The sequence below is a fragment of the Arctopsyche grandis genome, chromosome 3, assembly GCF_051622035.1.
Source record: "Arctopsyche grandis isolate Sample6627 chromosome 3, ASM5162203v2, whole genome shotgun sequence".
Classification (NCBI taxonomy): domain Eukaryota; kingdom Metazoa; phylum Arthropoda; class Insecta; order Trichoptera; family Hydropsychidae; genus Arctopsyche; species Arctopsyche grandis.
The window spans coordinates 26,614,820-26,635,249 of record NC_135357.1 but is presented as its reverse complement, the minus strand read 5'-3'; the positions used below and the strand labels follow the sequence as shown (position 1 = coordinate 26,635,249).

The following is a 20,430-nucleotide window of genomic DNA, read 5'->3' as shown; positions in this document are numbered from 1 at the left end:
TGCAGTCACCTTAACAAGCGTCACTACTTGCACCCCTTGCGAGCAACGGTACTGCTATGAAATTTTTGCTTTAAAGAAAAATTACTTACGAGTATTTTTATCACTACATATTTGCTTTTAAATAAATTTATTAAAACAATACTTCATATAAATTTAATAATAAAAAAACATTTATAAATAAATTAAAGACCAACTTTGGACGAAAAGGTTTTGATCGATGTGAAATCAAATATATTAGTGAGTCAGTAGTATGACTCGATGGTTTATTTATTTATTTTAAGCACCAATAGGTTATAGGGTTCGATCCCGTGCTAATTTTTAATGCTGCTGGTCAGATTTGGATATTTGTGACTCCAAGTCGATCACTTCCTATCAGTGTTTGCCAATTTATCTGATTTCATTGTTGAAACGGTTCCTCATCAAATGGGCAAAAACCATCCTACCCTGATAGTCACCAATATCTGAATTTGATTTTTGTACAATATGTAAAAAAATTTAGATGTCCCTATGGATTAATTCATTAATTAATTAATAGTTCATTTTGTGTTCCGACATTCAGCGATTTATATAATGAAAAATGCTGGAATGTTTGTAATTGGCTAGGAAGTCGCATTGGGGTTTATCTGTTAGGTCTTCTTGGTATATTTATGTATGTACATATATGTTAGTAAAAAAATAATAAAAATAATTAATTTAATGACTTCCCACTTTGATTAAAAATATTCCTTGTAAAATTTCCTGTCGTTTACTTTAAATTAATTATATAAATTATAGTAATAGATTTAAAACCGTGCTTTTCGTACGATTTAGATCTAGGATGCGTTTTCGGCTCGGCAGCTACTTCCTGCCGCAGCGCAACCCTTCCTTCCTTCCTTCCTGAGCAGTTTCTGCCAGGTCTGGATCTGAGGACGCTTCAGCCTCTCACCTGAGGTGGCTCTGATAATCCTTGGGAACCAACATAAAACAGCCTGCCTGCAGCAATATTACACGTATAACTCTAACGTCATAAACCCAACTCCGCGTCACACACGAGTGCACATATGTACATATGTATTAAAAATTATTGCTATATTTTCTACCCAAAACTATAGTTCTGTGTAATTAATATTTGTATCAATTCAACGCTGATATTATTATAGCATCCCTGCCGCAGAGTATTTACATCAATTTCCCATTATCGTCCTAGCGATTAGTTGATTTAAAGGGGTTTTCCTATGGGAAGCTTAATGCGAAATGAAATTTCGACGAAACCACATACTATATATGTAGATATGTATGTGATTGCGTTGATACTTCTATTTATATTTTAATTAACAAGATGTAGTATTTACTTATGTCATATTTTCGAAAAGTATTCTGTAATAGCCGTTTATTACTGTTTCGGAGAACTTTTGACTAAGTTTATATTTAACCAGGGCCGTGGAGTCGGATCAAAATTTGTCGACTTCGACTAAGATGTTATTTTATGATTCCAATCTAACTCCGACTCCGACTCCAACTTGAACTTGAACGATTTTAGTAAGATCGACTTTTCTTGCCAATGTATTAAATTGTTAGTAATTTAAATAATAGCGGCTTTCAAAATATAAAATATTAAATGAAACCCAATTTATTGAACCATTTTTAATGAAATATATATAAATAAAAATTAAGTACACTCATAGTGTATGAGTATGAATTACATACACAAATAAAGCAATCCAAAAAAGATAATTATAAAAAAGGAAATTTGGGCTGAGGTATGTGTGGCTCAAAATGTTCTAAATTATATGAGTTTACAACCCTTTAAGTCTTTGCACTTAGCTACTAAACACACTGTATACTATTATCGATTCCCAAATATCTGAAATTGTAGTAGTTATTACTATCATTGAATGTAAAATGCAACAAAACTTTAAAAATACATAATCCCATAGTAATTTCCTTCCTGACTCCAGTTGTACATATCCAGTTGCGTTGCAAAAAATTGTTTTATTTTTTTCTGTCAAACGTATTGGTCTAATATTAGTATTAGTAATATTTTATGATAATAAATAAATAAGGTAATTAGTCAATAAAGGAAGAAGTAGAAGGATATTAACCATTTTTTTACTGTAATTGAATTGTTGTAAAATGCGAGTTAGGTCCGTCGGAGTCATCTTATCCGGATTAGTGTTAAATGTGACTCGTTGAAGTCTTTTTCGTGAAATGCATGAATTTAGCGTTTGGTTACTTCTACATTATAAATCTAATAGACGGTATTAGTTCCAATTACCCAATACGGTTCTACGAATTTGGAAAGAAAATTAAATAAAGCAAAAAAAAAGCGTACAAGGTTTACAAATGGTAAGCACTCTAGCCAGTCGATTCGAACAAATTTGAAACTTTACGTTTGGCGAAACGGTTGTTATTGCGGAGTCTTGTTTGCCCGCTAATTAGCCAACTAGCAGAGCAGACTTTCAGCTTGGACAGACGTTCAACCTGGCCAGTCCAACTTTGGCTTGGCCCTAGACGAGGGCCCGGCCGACGCAGCACCATTAATACCATCCATCAGCGAGAAAACGCAACCCTTACCTTACCCCCTTAACCTACCTCCACATACCTCAACTCCTCCAACGCCCATTCCAACAACTAATATTCTTCGCCTCACCTTTGAATATATGTATATCCAAAACGATGTTTTGTCCAAATTGAACATTTTTTTATACGCCAACATTCTGATACTTTCAGTTTTTCCTGGCAGACGAGGGTTTAACGTTTTCCCATGTCCAAACGCCACATCACTTCGCAAGAATATTCACACAACGTACCCTTTTGAACGTTCCCCTAATACCTAGAGGGTGGGTGAATGGTGGGTGAGACGTTTGTCAGTCAGGAGCCGCGGCCTCTACTGCGGCCCGTGTTAATTACTAATTAATTGTTCAAGTGTTTGACTTTTAAATGGGAAAGTTAAACTGGCCTTACCCTCCACCCCGGATAGGGGATGGAAAGGGGTGGTTCACGACTAGCGGTCAGCCCCGCGCGCGTTTTGGACTCATAATTGTTTCCGTTATTAAATTCTGCTAACCCTGCCTCTCCATACAGACATGCCCCTACCCCCGAAAAACACCCCTAGCACCGCAAAATTCAACCCCTTCTACGTATTTTGTTGCCATCGCCACCCCTCAGCCACCTTTAGACCGCATTGCACGCGAATTGTCTAATTGTCGGCCGTGTTTAAAACGTCTCTCACGTGTTTCGCGCGAGGACGTCACAACGCAACGCTTCGCCTCGGGAAAACTCGGGAAAATCGAATTTTTCATGTTGTGTTCTAGAGTTTGACCCTCTATTCGAATGAAACGAGCCGTCGTAAATTAATGGGTGGGTACTTCTGACGTGGCACTACATAAATAGGCTGTCTTTTTGTGCGATTTTCGCATGTAAAAAGCTACGATTTTCTACGGCGGTCGTCTGCTAAAGTAATCTGGACCTCTTTCGTCGTCGGGAAAATCTCCTTTTATGCGCAGAAAGTTCTGCAACAACATACTGCCTCATCGTCAAAGGACCCTTTGACATTTCCCTTAAATAATATTAGACTATTATATATAACGATAAGTAATGTTAATTATATGCGTACACGCTTAAGCACATCTGAGTGGAACATTTCCAAGCTGAAAAGTAACCCCTAGTGTAATTTTATTTTATGTTATTCAAATTCAAATTTTTCTTAAACAAAATTGTTTATTTAATACAAAAATCACTGAAATCATACTTTTAACGTATTTTCAGTCATTGAAACAACACTCATACTAGTACAAATCCAATTTCATAAATCAATTACGTACATAGTCATACTAACTATGTACATATTACTATTATTAGTGATATATATATATATATATATATATATATATATATATATATATATATATATATATATATATATATTTTTTTTTTTTTACTTGAGAAAAAAATGCCACATTGAACTATTTACATACATAGGATATTTTTGTTGTCATTAAACCTTTTAAAATAACAGTTAATCATTTTATCAAACAACTTTCTTCTATTCTTATTCGTAATATTCTTCTTGAAACTTTTTACTATCTCTCCAAGGATATCACCAGTTGATAAATTTAAAGATTGCAATTCCGGTATACAAGTATACCGATTTATTTTAATTATTTACAACGCATGCCCGGTTCAGCTAGTATAGAAATAAAATGCTAAAAAATGTTTTTTTTTTTAACTAACTAAATTTATTTATTTTTTTTACGGTCATTTTCACCCTCGACTCAAACTAGACAAGTGGCCGACGGTTTTGCGTAGAGATTTAACGATTTGCATTGCCAGTTCGTTCTGCGAGTGGGAGGAGATGGGGGAGGGGTCGGTCGGTTGGGTTTTTCGGTACCACGTCCTTTTGTCGCATCTTCTTAATTAAACCGAGTCGGCTTCCGTATCCGGTTGCCGGGAGACGAGAGATGTCCTCTCGGTCGTCGTATGCATGTATGTATGGGTGAAGTTGTGTATATACGTAATACCGACCGACATATTTTCATATCGACCACGACACGTCCCCGCGGACATGCTCACTTGACCGCAGAGCCCGTGTTCTATGTGCGTCCTCTACGCCGTAGCACCGCTACTACACAACACGCGAACACGTAATCCCACCAGCACATGCAAAAACATTCCGCATGTCAAATTAAATGCTTCGACGGAACAATAGATGATATTGCGTTGGGAGAAATTATGTTCTTTTTGTATTTTATTTTATTTTAGGTGGTGGATAATATAATTTGGAGCTTCAGAAGCCGGTCACACTTACATTCTTAAATCAAACTCCATTACAGACGGTATAGTTAATTGCATTGATTTTTCTGAATGATTATAAAAGTGCCCTCTTTCAATTTCTCGAGAGATTCTCCAAGCCTATTTTTACATACCTCCTTTGCATTTCACATGGTTTTCGTGTTAGTGGTAATTTTTATATCTCTTATCTCTTATCCGATCGTTTTCATACGTTGCCATATTGCTCATTTTGGTCATCAATGTACGTTAATGTATCGTCTGCCATTACGTTGGAGATAAAATATCGTATACGATGCGTATCAAATATCCACAATTTCGGATACGGTGACGTCTATGACGGTGACGGCAAGCTACTATAATCTATCTTCAACCTTTTCGCCGTGATATGGCCATATCATATTTTAATTGTTTAAACGCCTATAATTCACTCTATATTTTATAAAATTTGCTCTATAGGTTCTCGTTATCTCTAATATTTAAATATGTATAGTTTTAACTCTCATATGTATATATAAATTTCAAATTTAGCGTATATATATTGATTTTTGGCCAAATATGTCAGATCTGACATTTCACGGCTAAAAGTTTATCTCTTCACTGGGTTTTATCTGCGAGATAAGTATTCAATAAGAAGTTATTTTGTAATCTAATTGTTAATATGATTTACAATAAGCTTACATACATTTAGTTTTATACAATAAGCTTACATACATACATCACATACAATTATTTTTAGTTATCAGCTGATTTAATTTTTTATTGGTGTGTATATTGACCAGCAGCGTAATCGGCATTTAATTTATTTATTTATAGCCACAGTGACATTACAGAATACTCTAACGCGTAACTGTGACCAGACATATGTATTAGGTATTCCCGGAATTAATGTCGTTTTTGTAATATGCAATTTTGACTCGGTCTTTTTCGGTTCATTGACAAGTGAAGACGTGTCTTGTGTTTTTTATCTTCTTCTGAATTTGTTGCGTTTCTTTTGAACAAAATAAATCTTTTGTACCCCATCCACAAAAAATGATAGAGACGTGTCCATCAGAAACTCATTTAAGGAGCAGTATGTTATTGTTGTTTCGCGCGAAAAAAAGAGCCGTTGAGGCTTCAAAATTCATTTGCGACATATACGGCGATATACTGGATGTAAGGAAATGCCAACGTTGGCTTAAGAAATTTAAATCGGGTTATGTCAGCTTGGATGACGAGCCTCGAAGTGGACGGTGCATTCAAGAGGATTAAGCATCTCTAAAGGCGGATATCGAAGCAAATCCAGTTTTGACTCTTGATGAATTATCGCAAATCCAAGTTGACTCTTGGTGATATATATTTTGATGAATTATAAATAATTAAAAAAATTAAGTTTGAATTCCAGGACGACCTAATATTCGTCCCGGAATTAATGTCGTAATATAAGCATAATACAAATCTATATATATATATATATATATATATATATATATATATATATATATATATATATATATATATATATATATATAAAATTGAATGTCTTTTTGTCTGTCTGTCTGTCTCGTATAGGCGCCTAAACCACAGTTACCATATTATGCTTTCGAGCAGAGTGGTCCCGGGTTCAAGTCTCACTAGCACTAGTCCCGCTGCTGGCCGGACTTGGTTTTTGCCTCTAGATCAATCGTTTCTTATCATGGTTTGCCGATATTTATGATTATGATTAAAACGGTTCCTGTAAAATTGGCATCTCCTTTCCTATCTCTCTTGCTAATCTCAAGTTATTCAGTCTTGAAGGTTGGCCAATTTGATTATAAAATGCTACGAAAATTTCTCCATAGATATCACTGTGGATGTTTGTATGAATTCGCATTGTATAAAATGCTTAAGTATGTATATTGATTGTATTGTATGTATATGTTTAAGTGCACTCGTGACTTTGAAGAGATCTCTAAAAGGCGAGTGTTCATCTACATATATAATGTATCTATATATGTATGTACATATACGATATATGTATGTACATATACGATACTTTCATTTTCGTACATCCTTTGCGCAGTCTAGTAGTTTAATAGAATCAAATTAGAATTTTTTGAAAATATAAAAATATTCCTATTTAATTTAATTACACATTTATGTTATTATCTTGTTAAACATTCCAAAATATAATGATAAATAGCCCAAAAGCTTCTAATTATAACATTCATATAGCCATATTGAAGTAACATCAATTATAATACTTAATAAATTTTTCAAGAAATTAAAGGAATTTTTATCGTTTTGACTAATATTGAAAATATGCTCCCATATAAATATGTCATTGTTTGACCTGTCTAAAACATTTTTTCGTGCAACAAATATTCTATCGTTTGAATGGACGGCTGAAAAAAATCTCCCCACATTTCTAAGCGCATTCAAAGCGAGCAACAGATGTCATTGTATCAAAGCACAAAGCTGTGTCAACAATGCCAGAGATCATCGCCTCGAAAAAAAAAAACGCAAAAAATCCATTCGAGTGGGGAAAGATAATCTTCCACAGGGAAAAAAGGCGTCGCGTTTGTGCGTTTGACACCGTTTTCTTTAGCGCGTCGCGATTTTTCGCGGAATCGAGGGTGTCATCCAGCGAAAAAATCATCCCTCACTTTCGAGAGGGGTCGGTTAGCCTCCCCCGAAGTCTCCTCCCCACCGCAAAAGCTTCGTCCTAATTGCCAGTTGACTTAAGGCATCGTCGGTTTATTTGTGACAGATGCAAATGAACGACATTCCGCATTCAGCATCCGTTTTAATTAACTCGTAATAATTTAATTTAGATTTTTTTATTATTTCCACAACACGTGCCTCGTAGACGGCTTCGACAGGTGAACACGTATAGATTTTCCACTCACGTGTATGTGTAAACGTGTATTTCTTCTCACGTGTATGTCGTATCTGGAGACGTTGCGTCGACCCTTAAGCGAGAGCGAAGGCTCTTATAAACTTTTAATTACCCGCTGGCAGGCTCTGAGACGCATTCACGGGGAACGGATTATGCGCCAGACGGGTAGAATACACCCCCATGACTGCAGAGACCCTTCTGTGAAAAATTCGGTCGATCCCCGTAATTTATTTTAAGAAAAAAAATCTCTTTAAAGACGAAAAAAATCATTGTAGCATTCTCTCTTTTTAAATTGGTTTTAGAGTATCTTAAAAATTCATATGCAATATATGTATTTTATTTTAGAACCAGGGTTGTGCCCGTTAATTTTCAACGGGTGATTTTGGAAAGGAATTGATACACGAATTATAATAAAGTTATATATAAATATAATGTAAGGTAATTTATAGGCACGCGCACGTATTAATAGTAAAATGTTGAGTACGCGCTCGCCAATTCAACCCGTTCATCCGTTTGAAATGTTTAATGACTGTGTGTCTTTGTGGATGTGTCTATGGGTGTACGCTCCTGCGCAGCGTATCTGACGCTGAAGTCAGGTGCTCAATATCAGGAGCACATATCAGACGCTCCACCCCCCCCTCCCCCCGTTTCCCCGCTTCCCCGCGTCTCCTCGACACGATCGGTGGTCACGCCACATCCCTATAGCGGATACTTAAATGTGTCCATTGATCAGAATGTGTCATCGTTGCTCTAATTGGTCAAACATTTTAGTTCACATTTTGGACCACTTCACGCTGATTAGTTGTGCGCCTCGGCACAACATATATGTAGGTACTCCTGGCATTCTAAAATTTGGCTTTTTTTTAATCTCCATACTTGTCGACGCATCCGCCACATATGTATGTATGTACATACCCACATACGTACATACATCGCGTTCGTTTTTATATCTAATATATATATATATATATATATATATATATATATATATATATATATATATATATATATATATATATATATATATATATATATATATATATATATATATATATATATATTACTACTGTTGGTTCGTAGAATTCATGACGTTCAATTTAATAAAAAATCAAATGAATATTTAAATAAAATAAAACTATTCAAATAAATTTAATAAAACTTTTACTATTAGATTGGCCATGTTTAATAGTTTTATAGTACAAATAACGAGCGAAGCCGGGTAAAACCACTAGTATGTGTATTTAATCGTTTGTTGATAGATTCGGGCATACATGGCATTGCGCTATGAATTGTGTACATATGTACACAAAATGTAGCCTTTTATATAATGAGATATCGCTTTTTAGTTTATTGTGTAATGATGTAGAGAGATTGTAGCGATTGGTGATTTATAAACGTATGAATCGGTTTTAATTAAAATTCTCGGCGAGACGTTGCGTTGGCCGCGCTCTCATCTACGAGGCTCGTCACATAAGCTCGGGCAAGAACAAAACACGGATCAATCAGCGCCGGGAAAAGACTGAAATACTTAAACAGGAGAGACCTGATGAAAGGGAATTCCTGGAAGTCAGGATACCGTGAACGCGAAACGCGCCCTGTCGAATTAATCCATTAATGCACGCCGAAAATCCACCCCTTTCCACGACACACACACCCTCGATACGTACGTACATACTTACTGTTACTACTATGCCATGCCGGGGCGCCAAGTGAACGAGCTTTACATACCAAATAACCTTTTGTTATTATCATGCGGATTTCGGTCGTAATTAATATCCAGGCGAAAGGCCAAGTTGTCGATGTCTTGTGTGTAAAATGGCGGGTGAATATTTTTGGTTTTTACTCATGAGTGAGTCTCGTCTTTATAAACTCACAGCTCGAATTGTATAGAAACCACATACATACATATGTACAGGATACAATTCGATTCCATGATTTGTATCTTAAAACTAAATAAAACTACATGACTATAAAGTCACTTTTTGAATATGTTATCACTAAACGCGATATCGAACTTTGTCCTTCACTTTGCTTGAGATAACCTCTATAATTCGTTTTACTTTCATTTATCGTTTTCCTACAACCATAAATTAAATTTTAGCCAGCAGCATGAACTACTGGTTAGCATATCTTGCTATGAACAGTGTGGTTACGGGTTCGAGCCCTACTGGTTGATCGTTTCCTATCAGACTTTACCAATTTTTCTGATTTTCTTTGAAACCGTTCCTGCAAAATTAGCTTTCTCTCCCCGTTTCTCTCGCAAATCTTGAATTATTCAGCGTCTCAAGGTTCGCCAGTTTGTATATAAAATGCAGCAAAAAATTTTCCATAAATATCTCTAGAATTATTATCGTATAAAAATTCGTATTGTATAAATGATAATTGATCGGATTATATACGATGTTTGCAATTCAAATTGCAATGTTTGACCATAGATGTCATGTGTAATGTAAAAATATATTATGTATTAATATATAATTTGGTGTGTTTCTTGATCTGTCGCATTGGAGCGATCTGTAAGACGAGTGTACATAATTAATTGAATAAATAAAATAAAATAAAACGCCTAAACCGTTCTCCGAAGAAAGGATCTCTCAGACTATATTCGTTGGGGGGGGGGTTGTGGCCTCATGTTGACGGCTTTAAGGGTCAAATTATTTTACCTTTAAATCGGGCTTTAATATTAAACTAGTGAGATTTACATTTTTCAATTCAATGTTCATTTTTATTTTATTTATTTATTTTCTAATCATTTAATTGTTTACGCCCCACTATGTATAGATTATGTCATACATATTGTCACGTTCCAGGGATTGTTTGTATTTTTAAAACAGTTGATTAGGATGATGACAATTCAGTCTGCATCCCAATCAATGTTAATTTATTTTTATTTACTGTTTTTGATTTTTGTATAAAAAATATTCTTTATATTTTAAAAGATACACTTTTAATTATTTAAGTGTTAATATTGGAATGATGAACTTTTTAAGAGATGCGTAGAACTGTTTATAATTTACTATATGTTCTGGTTATACTGTACTTGTTGAATCGGAGGTTATGACTCTCTCGATGAGTCGGATTTTAAGACTATACTCTCGGGGTCTGGTATTCTAACTCGTTCTAATGTGTCTGGTGTTGTGACTGACTGTCTCATCAAAGGTGCAGTTAATATAGTCAATTTTTATGACCAATGTTTCGCAAATACTTTTATAGGTCTGTTGTTTACATGTATGGTCGCGTGATGATTAAAATTAGAGTATGAGAGCTTGAAATATAAGCGAAGTACAATATAACAACATGTACTTCACGAATCGTGAGATATGCAAATTTCGATTTTTTTATGATTGATGAGGTTTTGGTATATATTTATAATTTAAAAATTTTGTCCCCGATATACTCTCAGCGATGAAAATCGTGTAGGTATTTTCTATATAAGCCTTTTCATAATGAAAATTCTGTAGATTACGCATGCCTACTTTTTTAATATCGCCTCATAGTGATCAATATACAGCCTCTTCCAAGTACCTAGCTTCAGTACGTAGAAGGCTACGTTTTTCTCGAGAATTCACAGCCACCACCACCACCTACGTTCCAACCCACCCAAGCCTTAATTAGGACTCGGAATCTGCGGCGGACACACGCACAACACCCTCATCCCCTAGAACACATACATACATACAGGGGCACGCACTAAACCTAAACCCAACCCCACCCCCACCCTATTCTCAAATACACCCCATCCCTCCCTTTTGTACTTCTAAATACTCATAGCCGACGTCGAAATGCGGCATTTTGTCTTCATCACTTAACGTAGTCGTGTGGTCAAGCTCATAGCTGAGTCTGAAATTCCACCATCTCAAAAGATTTATATGCATTGTTTCGCAGAATTCTTCTTGTACATATGTATGCCAAATTAAAATCTCAAGCACATGTGCTATAAAACTCTCAGCTCTTTTTCTGCCGAGTAATAATATAATAGGCTTTAGGGGTCGACAAAGAAAACAAGATTAACTGCTGGGGCTCGAAACGTTGGCTTTCCAGCAGTCGACACACTCCTTGGCAGCTTAATACAGTACCCACATGCACCAAGCTCATGACAACCCCAACCTCGGGGGTTTGGGGGTGTCCAAACACACACACGCACTCCTTCGGGAGGACGGAGGGGTGGCAGGAGGTACAGAATATCCCCGGACGAATTTCTCGTCGGCCCGGTTAACCCTTGTTTAAGGGTGCCTTTTTGGAATGCCCGGGAACGTAGGTGCAAACACTGCATTACTCTGTATTTGTTTGCTTAAAACCATTTATCTCTATATTCCTTCATAATGCTTTAATATAAGGATTCCTTATATTGTATTAACACACACAAATACATATATATAAATAGTATGTTTGTATATGTATGTACATATATTACACCCAATTCGTAAAACTTCTCATTTAACGTGGAAGACGTCGAAAAAATCTGCTCGTATTTGCACCATTCATAAGTTGAGCATTCTTTGGCATTTCCGTGAAAGAGCCATGTCACAAATTGTGTGTAACATATTAACCAGCAGAATAGATGTAAATAGCAGAATAGTGGTTAGCATATAATGTTTTGAACAAAGTGGTCACGGGTTCAAATCCCACTGGTTTCTGCTGGATAGACCTTGGATTTGTGACTCCAGGTCGATCGTTTTCTATTAGAGTTTAAAATGCTTACAAAAAATTGGCAACCTGGCAAATCTCGAGAAAATGCAACACAATTTTCAGTATAAAATGCTGCAAATTTACAAATTTGACTATGAATGTCTCTGTGGATTTCAATTGGTAGTATTTACTGAATTTCGCTTTTTGTTTAAAAATGCTGTAAATTTACCGTAGAAATCTTTGTGGATGTAAATTAATATGTATTTACTTTGTATAATACTAGTAATATTTTTATCAAATGTCAAAAATAAATAAAGGCGCGATGGGGTTACCTGTTGGGCCTTCCTGGTATAAATTAAAAATGAATATTATAGATTTTTCAAACTGTGACTATTGATATATTAAATATAATGTATTTTTTTCGGCATAGTCATTGCTCAACCGTTTAAAATGTCGCTTGGGATTTGCCCTTAGCAACCCTAGATTTAGAACATCACCTTCTGTGGGAAAAAAAATCCACCACGAAACACTCGAGTGTGAATAGCGCAATATGCCTAGTAACGTTTCTTATCAGTAGACTCCCCCATCGGATGGGATTATTAATGATGTTGCAACCCTCCCCTTGGATGATGTAGGTCAAAACCTCCCCAATCTGACATTGTAGATATTTTTTTCAGGAAAATTATTAAATTTATATTTTCTACTAAATTTAATATTGATAAAAACGTTTTGAATTATATAATATTCAATCCTGAAAATTCCTGAAAATTTCATTGCGTAGTTCTGTAATCTCTTAACCGCCGAGCTACACCTCAATTAACGGCGAAGCCTCCACGTTATGAGTAATAGCCAAATGTGAGGTCACACCAGAGGGATGCGGGGTGGTTCTAGGGGTGGATCTGATTAATAACGGCAACCCGTCACACCCACGCTTTCTCGCCGCGAATTAACGAGTAATCCCCTATTGGCGTTAACCAGATTCGACGACGCGGACCTCACTTTCTATATCCCTGCAACGGACCAACGGGTTATTCGACACCTGAAAACGTTAGTTATTCAAGCGGGCGTGACGATGGCCGCCAATTTGTCGGCAGATGTCGTGTTAAGGAGGTCCCCGCGCCATTTAAATTGCAAATATGCGGCCGACGGATGGCGGAGGATCGAAGAGGGACACTCGGACAAAATTCAACCCTCTGCGTTTATCCCAAATAAATCGACTTAAAATAAATCTGAATCTACTTAAAGTGCCGCACCGAAAAAGTTCTTTGTGACATATTGAAGGCGGTGAGCAGTTGATTAAACTAAACTAAATTTACAATTCTTTGAAGTCAATCTTACCTTCTCGTGGTTGATGACCTTAAGAATAAAAAAATTGAAGCAAATTGTCGATGTTACAGTTGGATCGTATCTTCTAGCTGTAGCATGTACATATTTTGACTAGTTGGAATATATTCCATCTAACCCATATAAATTGAATCAAATGGTGAATTACATACCAAGTGGTGAAAATATATTACAACTGAAACTGCAGTTCAAATATAAGTAAGATGGAGAGATTAGGTTTTCGTGAAAACGTCTTTCGACTAGTAAATTGAGTAGGAAAGTCACATTTTTGTTTTGAACACATTCTTAGTTATCGTAATACGGTACTCTTTACCTTTATTCGTAAAATCTAGTAAATATTAACGCATTATTGAAATCTAAAGCATTCATAAAAACATCAAAGCTGTCAAAACTCAACTGTTATATTACAACTGGCGCACATTGTTGAAAGTGTACTTGCACTTTTATAGATATACATAATTTACTAATTAAATTGTATTTAAATATGAATACCCTAAAACGCCAGTTGGAAAATATTATAACTGAAAATACACTTCAACTATAACAGCGAGTAATCGTTTTTCTTCTCCTCTTCTTCCTCGTTTTCTCAATGCTGAATGTCGTTGTCATTTATATTTAGAATCTGGTAGAATATCTGCTTATAGTCCTCTCGGTCATGTGCCAAGTTAAAACTTTTAAGGAAAGCCTCCCTGAAATTGACAGCAGAGGATAGAGATGTTCGTGCCTCTTGCAGTCCATGGAATGCGCAGCATCCGCTTCCAACACCACATTTTGAAGGCATCTAACAAGTTCCTTTATCTCTTTTTAAACGAGAAAGGGATATGTCATTCAAACTCTCGACTCCATATAATGCAACGGCGATGATCAGACGGATGTCTGCTCTTCTTATTATAGAGCGGTTTTTCCATATCTTTATCAGACTGATCATCGCCGTTTTCACCATTCTTGCTCTTCTGCAGATTTCCGATTGGCATCCTCCTTCTGAAATCCAGGCACCTGAGTAGATAAAATCGTTCACTTCCTCATTTGTAAGTCTCTTAAAGTATTTGACTTTATAAGAGACTCAAGTCTGTCAACGAAGAGGATTTATTTTTGCTTATCCTAGACCCAGGTGTTTATTATTCTATTCTATCAAGTAGTTTCATCCTCATTGCTGATCGTATTGAAAATCTTTCTGTCGCTTTTTAATGCAACTAAGCAGTTGCAACAACATTATCATCAACATGAGCTGGAAATAAAACATGACGTCACCAATATTGACAAAATGCATTTTAAGAATATCGACATTTTACTACAGAAGCACAGACCATGATACATACTTTACAATTTTGTCTCCGTGTGTCCTAATTTGGACGCATTTTTAAATGAAAAAGCTCTTCATATAAGAATTTAATGATTTTTTCAAGGTCATGTAAAGACTTTTATGCTGTGAGCGTATGTGTGTGCTGAAATGCTCACGCACGATAGCCTTAATCCCTTGCGGAAGTCGCCCCACGACCGGAACCTGACAAGAATTCAAATCAACGAATAATGAACGTCAACAAATAAAAGTGAAGCGTTACTAATTACTGCCTCTCCGGCTCTCCTTAATATAAAATGTTTGAGTTGAAGTCAATGGCGTTAATTTTAAACTTCCCACCGCGCGTTGGGTGGGTGAGGGGATTTCAACCCCTCTCAACTCAAGGGACTGGAGTATTCTCGCCGATCGTCAAAGATGGCACGAGAACCAAAAGCTATCCACTAATATATTATATATATACTTTTCCGTTCAATTTCTCGCCATGTGATTTATATAATGTCGTAGACTTGTTTGTTGTTTGCTAACTCTCATATCGTCTCGAGTGCCACAAGTCGGTATTGCAATATAAATCAAAGGCACTCGATTCGTTTGGGTGTTTTAATTTCAAAGGACTAATTCGGTTGTGTGTTTCGTGCAGCTGGCTGCAGCTAATGAATGAAGAAATCCACCCTCCAGACCACCCCCTCACTCCCTCCATCTGAAGCGTTATTGGAAAATGTTCACCAACAATGCTGGCTACAGCACCCCTCTCTCCTCCACCGCATAAACATACGTCTTTATGCTCCAGTTCTGTCCAATCTTTAAACAGCAAAAAAAAACGCCTAATATAAAACTTAACGAACCATATGTACATGCGTTTAAATTTGATCCAATACTCAAAAGTGTTCGTGTCTGTACTTGAAATATGATTCAATGCTAATGTGTTTGAATTGATTTCCCCTGGTTTTTCAAATGTATCCTTAAAAAATGATCGCTCTAATTAATTATCGAATGCCATTCGATCACAAAAGGGTACTCGATGGTGTTGAATAACTCTGGATCCGCAATACACACAACGGGTCCTTTCAACAGCACGGGACCCAGCCTCCTTCCTTCCTTTTTGTTCAGATCTCTCCTTCCCTTTCCGCCTCCCTTTCGTCCGTCGTCTCCTCATTCCTCAATTTCCGTCCCTCCCCTCTCCATCCCTACGATCCGATCGATGATAATTAATTATTTTTGACATTATCGCTGTAAAATCCGTCTGTTTTCTTTTGCTAATTCATGGCCCACCCAGCGGGAGGTAGAGGTTTGGGAACGCATTTCAGGGAGCGAAATGAATCGGAGAAAATATAGAGCTAGATGAGGAGGGGGAGGTTGAAAAAAAGTTAAAGTTGCATTTGCATTGAAGGGATTTTTTATATTATACGACCCTGCTCTCGTTGTACTTTTTTCATTTTCGCCGACCAAGCTGGCCCTTTCATGCGCCCGCTTTTCTTCTTTTTCTCCACTTCTTTTTTCAATTAAGGACATTTAGAAAGAATGACAGGGTGATGTGGCTGATTTTTCATCGATACTTTTATAACGCCTTATTAGCTTAAGTATTCAAAACGCCTCTGGAAAAGATAGGGCGAAAGGGGGAAAGATCCACTTTACTTGACTTTTAATTTCAACAGAATTACGAAGCCTTACCAGCATAGATTAAAACCAAATCAATTAATCAAAATCCATATTATTATTATAGGTTGAACTTAAACCACGAATAATTCAATATACCCTTTACAAATCATATATTATGAGACTGGTGACATTCAATATATTAGCCGTTATATTCCAAAGTGACGGAATTCCAATTTTTGTTCCACAAACACTATTTCTGTTTGACTCAATTCACAAATTTTTATCACTTATTTTAATTCGATATGTCCAGAATCTTGGAAAAGCAGAATAAACGTATTACAGGCCGCTAGTATTTTTAAATATTGTTAAACGTAAAAAATTATATTTAATGTTTTGCGAAATATTTCTCAAAATGAAGAAAAATGGACTTATGCCACTTTAAAATATAACGGCTCATATCTATCTTTAAATAATATGAACATTGTTATTTTTGATCTTGATATATGTCTGTATGTATATCATATATGCGTGTAACATAATTTATATATACATATTAATAAAATAATAAGGAAACGATGCACACACTCAATTATGGTTGACCAGTGTGCATGGAGAAGAAAGTCAATTAATTTCACTTTAGTATCCCAGGCAGCAACCCTCAGGGACACAAAAACGATAGTCTGCCAAAAAGAAAAATCGCACTGAACGATCTTAGGGGAAAGCATGCACGCCTATATCCAATATGTACTAATAAATATCATGTGTGCTATGTAATTCATTATTTTTCGATTTTTATCAAAATCGTTAAGCAACAATGGTCGATTGTGGCGCAATATAACGTTTAGCTTGCCGTCGAATAAGGCAACGGGAAATGTGCATTTTCCTCTCGTTGAATACATCGTAGGTACAAAATCCTCAAGGTAAACAAATTAATACCGTAGGAAGGCGCGTTGTACCGAAGGGCTAATCACTTGTAATGGCCCACCGAGGGATGCTGCGCCCGATAAACCACCCCTCCCACACCCACCTCCCAATCCGCTCCTGATTGCTATCTAAAATATCATAATGCCTGCAAACAATAAATAATAAAAAGAGCCCAACTTCATCAAAAATGCACTTTATATATTACTAGTTGTTTTACCCGGCTTCGCTCAGTATTTATAAAATAAACAGCTTACACATGGCAAATCTAATAGTAAACATTCATTTGTTTTTTCATTAAATTTCTTTGAATCGAAAAAAATATAATATTCAACCAATTCAATTGTCGTCATAAAAACTCTTTCTAAATTATATTTTAAATTAATCTAAACTGATTTACCCAGAACAAAATTGTATGTATTCATATACGATAAAATGAAAGTGTATAAAGTAACTATTGCTATTGTTCAATTGAGTTGTGATGGGGTGATAGAAAGCCGCATTTGGATATCTAGCTGTCATCACACAAGCCACTGCCAAATCTGCCACAAGATTCCGATATGATTTTGAATGAGTTCGTTGATGATCAAACCCCTCTATGTAGCTTCATGTCGGAGACATTAGCTTACTTCAATGTTAGTTAACCCCCCCCCCCCCCCCCGTATGTTGGTAAAATATCAAAGCAATCTGATTGTGGAAATGGTTCAAAATCATATCACAAATTTTTGACGGGCAGGAATTTCATGAAACTAACCGAGTGAAGCTGGTTTTAAAAAAATATTTTAATAAATAATTAGCACGGAAATGAGCTCCAATTCAACCATATATGTATTTATGTGTAACTATATTAATACTACATTAATCTGGCAACGTTCAATATACATGGTAGCCACCAAATCATTGCCACTACTTTTACTCCTATGAAATACCTTGCAATAGGCAAGAAGTCGTAATCTACTAGTGAATTAAAAATGTATATTATGAGAAAGTGTGATAGCTTGTAATATTAAATTTTAATGAAATGTAGTGAAAAAAGTTATTGTTATCATTGTACGACTGTTAAACCTGTGAGTTGTGCAGGGGCGGTAGAAAAGTACGTTTGGATTTTTAGCTGTCATCGCGTCGATTTGACAGATGATTCCAATGAAATTATGAATTAGTTCGTTGATGATTAAATTCCTCTAGCTTAATTTCGGAAACATTTTCTTACTGTAGTGAGAGCTAACCCCGTATGTCGGTAAAATATCAAAGCGATCGAAAAAATGGAAGTGGTACAAATCAGCTAACAAATTTCAAACGGTTAGGAATTTCACCCAACTAACCAAGTGAAACTTCTAAAATTATGTAAAAATGTTTTTCGTCAGTAGCTAAAATTATATAAATAAATAATCAAGCAATATTTTTAATAAGCGTTTTTCTCTTTTTGTTTCAGAGCCTTCCTATGTCATAAGAGAACCAGAGACTGGAATGTCAAAGGTAAATAAATATATACATTTGTTTAAGTAAATATAATGCTTTATTATAAAAATAAGGATAAACCTCTGCGACTTGAACGGAACGTACCGATATTGAACATTTTCACAGAGCACATAATGACCCACGCACACGTACACATTTTTCATCGCGCTTATGAGTACAAAACGCTGCTTGCTTTGACTTTTTAAAACTTTTAATGACAAGCTTTACATTTTTACATGAACGTTCGAGGCGGCCGCCTCCTCCCTCGCCTTTTTATAAAATTATTTGTTCCCGTTTTTGCAATAATTATTATATCCTTGGAACAGGTCGCAAAAATAAATATAAGAGGATTTACATTTTTTTTTCAAGGAACGCTTATCAAATATGTATGTAGGCCATGAGGGAAAGATAAATTGACAAAATAAATAGAGTTTATGTATTACTTAAACTTTCTCTCCAATTACTTTAATTTGAAGGTCTTGTTAGTTTAAATAATAGCAGTCAATTTATTTTATTCAATTAGATTTAAGGTCGAAGCTTTCATAAATTTTTATTTCGCTACGTCTTTTCTTGGAATGTAGCCGTTCATTTTATTATTTTTTTAAAACACCAAACTTCACTCGGGAAATGGTACTCGACGTAAAATTTTATTTTTAAAAATTCAAACGATACCCCTTTTTATTTTATTTTCAATTTACCAACACAAAATTTTCCTTAAATACATAATAAGAGATATAAAAAATGACTTCTTAAACGAAGACCATGTGAAACGTAAAGGAGGTTAGTAATAAAAATTAACTACGTGCCCCGTATTTGTCATGGAAATACTTACATAAGTTGTTGTTACTTACATAATGTTTTACAAATATTCACTTATGTCACAATTGTTTTAAAACATTTCTTATGAACGCCATTGGAAGTGAAGTTTCGTTTATTATTGCTATTTATCATATACTTCATGGAAATATTTCATACATTTTTCTCATCTTCCTTCTTAATTGCTCAATGTTGAGCGTCGTTATCTTTGAGGTTATCTTGGATTCGATCGACGATCCGCCTCCACTTCTCTTTGTTCTGTGCCAAGTTAAAGCCAGCATTAAGAGACCATCTCGCCAGTTCCTTGATTCGGTCAGACCATCTCTTGGAGGCCGTCCTCTTGCTAGCGTTCCAATGACTACCAGCTTATCCAGACATTCTTCCTGGCCATAAAGCCAAAGTATTAAAGAACTCTTTTCCTAGATACAATGGAGAATCTTTCTGAAACTGTCAGATTTTTTCTCATAAGTTTGATTAAACCAGCGGTGTGGACTAGTAGTTAGCATATTATACTTTCGAGCAGAGTGGTCACGGGTTCAAGTCCTACTAGAGTCCCGCTGCTAGCCAGACACTGGTTTTTGCCTCCAGGTCGATCGTTTCTTATCAGGGTTTGCCAATATTTCTGATTATCATTGAAACGGTACCTGTAAAATTGGCATCTCCTTTCCTATCTCTGTTGCTAATCTCAAGTTGTTCAACTTCTTGAGGTTGGCCAATTTGACTATAAAATGCTACGAAAATT

At 35.8% G+C, this 20,430-nt stretch overlaps 1 protein-coding gene across 1 annotated transcript in view; it reads left to right on the top strand.

Moving 5' to 3' along the window:
* The window catches only part of LOC143909179 (uncharacterized), a 420,517-nt gene that overhangs the window by 315,528 nt on the left and 84,559 nt on the right, over window positions 1-20,430 (top strand). The window contains 1 exon segment of the mRNA XM_077427082.1: window positions 18,847-18,890. Within this exon segment, the coding sequence (XP_077283208.1) occupies window positions 18,847-18,890 (44 nt within the window).